The sequence below is a fragment of the Thamnophis elegans genome, chromosome 4 (assembly GCF_009769535.1).
Source record: "Thamnophis elegans isolate rThaEle1 chromosome 4, rThaEle1.pri, whole genome shotgun sequence".
Classification (NCBI taxonomy): Eukaryota; Metazoa; Chordata; class Lepidosauria; order Squamata; family Colubridae; genus Thamnophis; species Thamnophis elegans.
In genome coordinates, this window is record NC_045544.1 from 141,372,755 (window position 1) to 141,380,315 (window position 7,561).

Here is a 7,561-nt window from a genome sequence, read left to right on the forward strand (position 1 = left end):
ATAACTGCGTTGATTCGCTTAACGACTGTGTGAAAAGGGAGGTCGGCAAATGGGGCAAAACTCATTTAGCAACTGTGCTGCTTAGCAATGGAAATGTTGGGCTTAATGGTGGCTGCATCAGCACCGAAAGAAACTCCTGGGATGTTATTTTAACCAAAGTATAACTTTTTTTTTCTTTTTTCTTTTAGATATATTTTTATTCTTTCTAAACAAAACAACACATACAGAACAAAGCAAGAGAAGAACAAAAACAACAACTTTCCTCCATTTCATCAAGCATGTCGTTTGGTTCCAAGTTTTTGTGCATCGATTCTTAAGTTTAGGATTAATATCACTGGTTTTGCATTAAACATAACTGGATATTTCCCTGTCCTTGAGCATTTATGTGTTCAGATTACCATTAATATTCTTTCATTTGCAACAATCCTTGTTTCCTTGAAATCATAATTATCTATCAAATAACAATAAGTCTTTAAAGTATTATAACGTCACCTATCTCTAAGGAGGAAAAGCGAAGAATAGAACAAAGAATTTCCATTAGTTTATAATATACATCCATATTTTCAATTAACCACAGTGTCACCAATCATCCAGAATTCCAAAAATAGTTTCCCATTATTAATTATTAAGCCATATAGTGATTAAGTATTTAAATCATGCATGTATCAATTATTCCTTACATCATAATTGATCTGTTTAATATACAAAGATCTTTCTAATATAAAAAGGTCACTACATACAATTATACCAAGGTATTCAAATCATCCCACTCTTATACATTAAAATCATTATTGTCCTTTATATACCATATAAGTAGTACTCTATATTGTAACAGAAAGAATAAAAAAATACAACTTTACGGATGGATCCATACAGGCACCGAAGAAGCGAAACTAGCTCTGAGGTTTTTGCACAAAAAAAACAGCCTACAGATAATCCAATGCATATAAACATTCCCTTAGCGAACATTCGAAGTTATGCAATAAGCATCTCCTAGTATTTACAAAACCAGGAAAGTTTCCCCTTCCCCTTCCCATCTCCTTCCTTCCCTTCTTTCCTCCCTCCCTCCTCCTTTCCTTCCTTCCTTCTTACCTATCTACCTTCCTTCACTGCCTTCCTCCTTCCATCCCTCCCCTCTTTCCTTCCTTCCTTCCTTCCTTCCTTCCTTCCTACCTACCTACCTACCTAACTACCTTCCTTCACTGCTTTCCTCCTCCTTCCATCCCTCCCCTCTTTCCTTCCTTCCTTCCTTCCTTCCTTCCTTCCTTCCTTCCTTCCTACCTACCTACCATCTACCTTCCTTCACTGCTTTCCTCCTCCTTCCATCCCTCCCCACTTTCCTTCCTACCTACCTACCTATCTACCTTCCTTCACTGTTTCCCTCCTTCTCCTTCCCTCCATCCCTCTTTCCTTCCTATCTTCCTTCCTTCCACCACTGCTTCCCTCCTTCTCCTTCCCATCTCCTTCCCTCCCTCCTTCCTACCTACCTTCCTTCCTTCGCTGCTTCCCTCCTTCTCCTTCCCATCTCCCTCCCTTCTTTCCTCCCTCCCTCCCTCCTTCCTTCCTTCTTACCTACCTTCACTGCTTTCCTCCTTCTCCTTCCCTCCCTCCCTCCCTCCCCACTTTCCTTCCTTCCTACCTACCTATCTACCTTCCTTCACTGTTTCCCTCCTTCTCCTTCCCTCCATCCCTCTTTCCTTCCTACCTACCTTCCTTCCTTCGCTGCTTCCCTCCTTCTCCTTCCCATCTCCTTCCCTCCCTCCCTTCCTAGCCCAGGAGGGGATGGGGGGAGGGCCAGGGGGCTGCAGGCTAGTGATGGTTAGGGACCTCCTAGGACGGGGTACCACCAGGAGAGACTGAGAGGAGCAGACGATAGTAGGGCGGCTCTGCGCGTGCCTGGAGCTCGGGATCTCGCATTCCCTGACATACCGGTATCCGCGGGGAGGGGGCGGGAGGCGGGGCGGAGGGGGCCTCGGAGATAAAAAGGAAGGCAGCTGGCGAGGCCGGGCAGGGATCGGGCCATGGAGGCGGGGGAGGCGCTGGGGGTGGCCGCGGCGCTGCTGCTGGGTCTCTACGCGCTGCTTTACTACAACTTCGGAGCGGCCACCCGGTGTCGGAACGCGGTCAGCCTGCGGGGCAAGACGGTGCTCATCACAGGTCAACTGGGGGGGGAGTGCCTTTCTTTCTTTCTTTCTTTCTTTCTTTCTTTCTTTCTTTCTTTCTTTCTTTCTTTCTTTCTTTCTTCCTTCCTTCCTTTCTTTCTTCCTCCCTCCCTGTCTCTCTCTCTCTTCCTTCCATAAGCCCCCCTCTTCCTTTCTCTCCCTCTCTTTTTCTTTCTTTCTCTCTCTCATCCTCCCTTCCATAAGCCCCCCTCCTCCTTTCTCTCCCTCTCTTTCTCTTTCTTTCTCTCTCTCTCTCTCATCCTCCCTTCCATAAGCCCCCCTCCTCCTTTCTCTCCCTCTCTTTCTCTTTCTTTCTCTCTCTCTCTCTCATCCTCCCTTCCATAAGCCCCCCTCCTCCTTTCTCTCCCTCTCTTTCTCTTTCTTTCTCTCTCTCTCTCTCATCCTCCCTTCCATAAGCCCCCCTCCTCCTTTCTCTCCCTCTCTTTTTCTTTCTCTCTCTCTCTCATCCTCCCTTCCATAAGCCCCCCTCCCACCTCAGGGGCTCCGCGCAGATCAAAGTCCCGGAGCAAAAGCGCAGCGCGAAGGTCCCAGGGAGACGCGGGTGGAAAGGCGACCCCCAACCCAGGTTTCTCCGCGGAGGTTCTGCCCCATCCCGGTCCAGCTTGAGCCGAAGGCGCTTCAGGCGCAACCGAGAAAGTCCGGCCGGAAAAAGCCCCTCGGGGGACAAAGCGGGTCAGGACTGAGCCAGGAGGCTCCGCAGAGGCCAGCCGTCCCCGGGGCTTCCTCGGACCTCGGCCAGGAAGGAAGGAAGGAAGGAAGGAAGGAAGGAAGGAAGGAAGGAAGGAAGGAGGGAGGGAGGGAGGGAGGGAGGGAGGGAGGGAGGGAGGGAGGGAGGGAGGGAGGGAGGGGAGGGAAGGGAAGGGAAGGGAAGGAAGGAGTGCAGTTGTTATTTCTGAAGCCCTAAGTATCCCTTGGAGTCTGTACCTGTGTGGTTCCTGTACTATACCAGACACGAAGGAGGATCACTTAGCTACTCTCACCCGTACATGCATGCAACCATTGACCTTCAAATTATTTTGCAACTTGTGTTAGTAAAGTGACATTCTGCAGAGCCAGTGTTGGGAAACTTGCGCCATCCTCTGGTCAGACAGAAGCACTGCATCCCATTTTTAGAAATGCTTTCCATTTTTTTATTATTGTTTTCATTTACCACCCATCTCGGTGCAAAGCGACCTTTTCAAAGGCCTTGTGGATGCTGCAAGGATTGTGAATTGAAAAACAGCTATAAATCACCTTTTCAGCCCCGCTGTAATTTTGAACTCTCACTAAATGAATGGTTGTAAGTCAAGGACCACCTGTATTTCCCCTGAGTAATTTTAAGATTTAAGATTAAGATTTAGTTTATTTGTATGCCGCCCTTCTCCGGGAGGGACTCAGGGCGGTGAACAACTCAAAAGGGGAAAAGGGGATACAAACACAATACACGTAATTAAAATACACAAGAGTCACACAATCATACAAGTCGAGAGGGGAGGGGAACTCATCAACCCCAGGCCTGCCGGCACAGCCAGGTTTTAACGGCTTTTCGGAAGGCCTGGAGAGAGGTGAGGGTCCGAATCTCCGCGGGGAGTTCATTCCAAAGGGCCGGAGCTGCTACAGAGAAGGCCCTCCCCCGGGTGGTAGCCAGATGGCATTGGCTGGTAGACGGAACCCGGAGGAGGCCGACCCTGTGTGATCTGACGGGTCTTTGAGAGGTAATTGGCAGCAGGCGGTCTCTCAAGTACCCAGGTCCAATACCATGAAGGGCTTTATAAGTTACGACTAGCACTTTGAAGCGTATCCGGAAACGGATCGGTAGCCAGTGCAGCTCGCGGAGGATAGGTGTAACGTGGGTGTACCGAGGTGCACCCACAATCGCTCGCGCGGCTGCATTCTGGACGAGTTGTAGTCTCCGAATACTCTTCAAGGGCTGCCCCATGTAGAGCGCATTGCAGTAATCCATTCTTCTTTGCTGATGCAAGACTGCTCTGAAACGGTTGTGAAAATCGAGCCCTGAGCCACCGTATCTCAACCTGTGCAATTCTAAGATGTTGCTTCACTTTAATTCTGGGAGTTGCCAAGGTCAGGAAACCCTGCCAGAGAAATGCTTCACCGTGTGACACCATAACAACTACAAGCACGAATACAGACTCAGCTCCTGGATCCCCGTCAAAGGCTGGGCGATCTCGGTGAATCCTTTCTCTGCCCTTTCCTAGGTGGGAATAGTGGGATCGGGAAGGCCACGGCGGTGGATCTGGCCCGGAGAGGCGCCCGCGTCATTCTGACATGCTGCGACAGAGTGAGAGGAGAATCGGCTGTGTACGACATCAGACGGGTAAGCGCCTGGCGTGCGGTTTTCTCCTTTCCTCCGTCCTTCTGCATTCAGGACAGGTGTTTTATTCATTTATGTTGTGTGTGGCATCTAAAGAAGTCATGTGATCCCTTATATGCAACACAGATAAAATACGCTATACAAGCAAGTGGAAATCTATGTTTAAATGAATCATCAACACATACGTATATATATCAAAGATAGCAATAGCAGTAGACTTATATACCGCTTCATAGGCCTTTCAGGCCTCTCTAAGCGGTTTACAGAGTCAGCATATTGCCCCCAACAACAATCCGGGTCCTCATTTTACCCACCTCGGAAGGATGGAAGGCTGAGTCAACCCTGAGCCGGTGAGATTTGAACCGCTGACCTGCTGATCTAGCAGTAGCCTGCAGTGCTGCATTTAACCACTGCGCCACCTTGGCTCTAATGGCTTCCTCTTGGGACAATCACAAGTAGTGATCACATGACCCCAGGACACTGCCACCATTGGAAATATTGCTAGTTGCCAAGTGCCCAAATTTTGATCAGATGGCCATGGGGATGTTGCAAGGGTCGAAAGTGTGAGTGGTTATAAGTCAAGGACTGCCTGTATCATTTTATTACGCACCACCCAAAGAGATTGCTAGGAGATGATGAGACCTACGTAGAAGGTGAGTAAACTGGATCGGCCTTGGAAACTGCAGCGGATCCCAAAGCTCAGGATGCCTTCCGCTCCTTTTCCAGGAAAGTGGGAACTCGGAGGTGATCCTGATGATCCTGGATCTGAAAAACCTGAACTCCGTGCGAGCTTTTGCGCAGATCTTCTTAAAATCGGAGCCCCGTCTGGACATCCTCATCAACAACGCAGGTGGGGGCAGAGCAGACCCTCCCCAGGGTCTCCGGGCGAGGAAAGGGGAAGATGGTGGCCGTCTCCAGCATTCCTTTGGGGATTTGGCCGTAACTTGTGAAGCAGCTCTCTCCCATTTCTGACAGTTTGTTTTTTCGTATACTGCCTTTAGTATTATTTTTACAAGCAAGGAAGTGAACAGATTCAACACAACTTTCTCCTCCAGTTTTTCTCAAACAACAACCCCTTGGGGTGGGTGGGATCAGAGCCGCCCGGTGATTGGCCCAAAGTCACTCCCGTGACGAATGCGATTTTACTTTTTTTGTTCATTATCAGCTGTTTTTGCTAAAAATTCCGAGTAAATGCATTTTTTCTTTGACACAAGTAGTACAATTTGTTTCCAAGCACACAACATGTGATCCTGTGACCAAAGGGGAGCCAATGGAACTTCACAACCGAGTCATAATTACCTTTCGGTTATTACGTCCGTGGTAACCTCCAATGATCGCGAAAGGTTGCGCCGTAAGCCTACATCTTATTTTTCTGGCAGGAGTTGTTAAATGTGGCCAAACCATCGATGACTTTAACCAGAATTTCCAGGTCAACCACTTGGCCCACTTCCTGCTGACCTACCTGCTCCTGGACCGGCTGAAGCGCTGCGCCCCGAGCAGGGTCGTAATCGTGGCCTCGAATATGCATTCCTTTGGGGAAATCGACTTTCGGACCATCCACAAGCCGGTGGAAGGGATGTGGCAAGTGATAAAATCGTACAGCAGCAGCAAACTAGCCAACATTCTCCACGCAAGAGAGTTGGCCAACCGTCTGGAAGGAACCAACGTCACCTGCTACGCGGTTCATCCAGGTGAGTGGGCGTCCGGCTCCAAGGCGCCCCAGATGGAGCCTCTCCCAAGTCCTTCTGTGACTCCGCCAGGCATTTCTCTCCCACTGAGGCTCCCTCAACCCGCTATGCAGAGCTCAGCTGGGGAGGGAGACATCTCCCATCCTCCTGGGTCCAGAATCCTAGAATCTTAGGGTAGAAAGTGTCCCTGGAGATCTTCTAGTCCAACCCCCTGCCTAAGGCAGGGATGAGGCTTTCCCCAGTCTCTTACTCCTCTTTGTCCTCCTCCTCCTGCCTTTTTTGTTCCTCCCATCCTTCCCTTTGCTCCTCCTCCTCCTCCTTTTATTCCTTCTCTTTCTCCTCCTTCCCTCTTTCTCCCCTCTTCTCCTCTTCTTCCTCCTGTCCACAAACTCCACTCCCTTCTAGCACTGATGATGTAAGATAGTTGGGTGATGAAACTTCAACACTTCCACACTTCAATCCTGAGCTATAAATATCCTATCAGAACATTATTATTTAATGTTATTTATTTGAATGTATTACCACCTCACTGCAGTGGATTCACGTCTTCAAAGCAGCTCACACATACACACATATGTACAGACGTAAACACGCACTCACATATGCCCCATTGGCACTCGACGTCAGCTCTTGGCCTTCTGAAAAGTTTTCTGGGTTGCCCAAATGGCCCATGATTCCTGGGGTGGGGGGCAGTAGTGGGTTCTAGAAAAAACTAGTACCAATTTGCTCAGTGGCGCACTGTTTGTGCATCACAGTACAACTAAAATTGCTCTGCACATGCGCAGAAGCAAAAAACAAGATGATGGTGCCTACAACGCCGGCAGAACCGGTTCGGGGGCGTGACAGGCCACCAAGTTACTACCAGTTCGGCCAAACCAGTCTGAACCGGTAGGAATCCACCACTGGGGGGGGGGGAGAGGTGCTGTGCGGAGGGTTCATATGGGAAACCCCCCCCCCCCCCCAAAAAAAATCTGGACAATCTTTCCTCTCCACCCTACTTTAACAGCCTTTGTTTTCAGGATTTGTTCAAACCGAAATTGCTCACTCCCATCCCCGTTGGGTAATTTGGCTGCTGCGGACCGTCAAACCGTTCCTCCGAGGTGGGAAAAGTGGTGCCCAGACCTCCATCTACTGCGCCACCGAGGAGGGAATCGAGAGGCTGAGCGGGAGGTATTTCGTGGACTGCCTGCCGAAGGTGCCCTGGCCACAAGCCTGCGATGACCAGGTGGCCGAGAAGCTCTGGGAATTCAGTGAGTTGCTGCTGGGACTGACCACTTCAGACACGGAAAAACAGAGGCGGCATTTTGGGTAACTGAAAGTGGGCGTCCAATTACAGATAATTCCTGATTCATAATCATTCATCTAGTGACCATTCAAAG

The 7,561-nt window shown here is 49.4% G+C and overlaps 1 protein-coding gene across 1 annotated transcript; it reads left to right on the top strand.

Annotated features, from left to right (window-relative positions):
• The first annotated feature begins 1,699 nt into the window (after positions 1–1,699).
• LOC116507595 (dehydrogenase/reductase SDR family member 13-like) lies at positions 1,700–7,561 on the top strand. The gene is made up of 5 exons (XM_032215839.1): positions 1,700–2,157; positions 4,379–4,497; positions 5,221–5,344; positions 5,874–6,185; positions 7,202–7,561. Exons 1-5 carry the CDS (start codon positions 2,022–2,024, stop codon positions 7,492–7,494), a joined length of 984 nt encoding a protein of 327 aa, XP_032071730.1. The 5' UTR covers positions 1,700–2,021; the 3' UTR covers positions 7,495–7,561.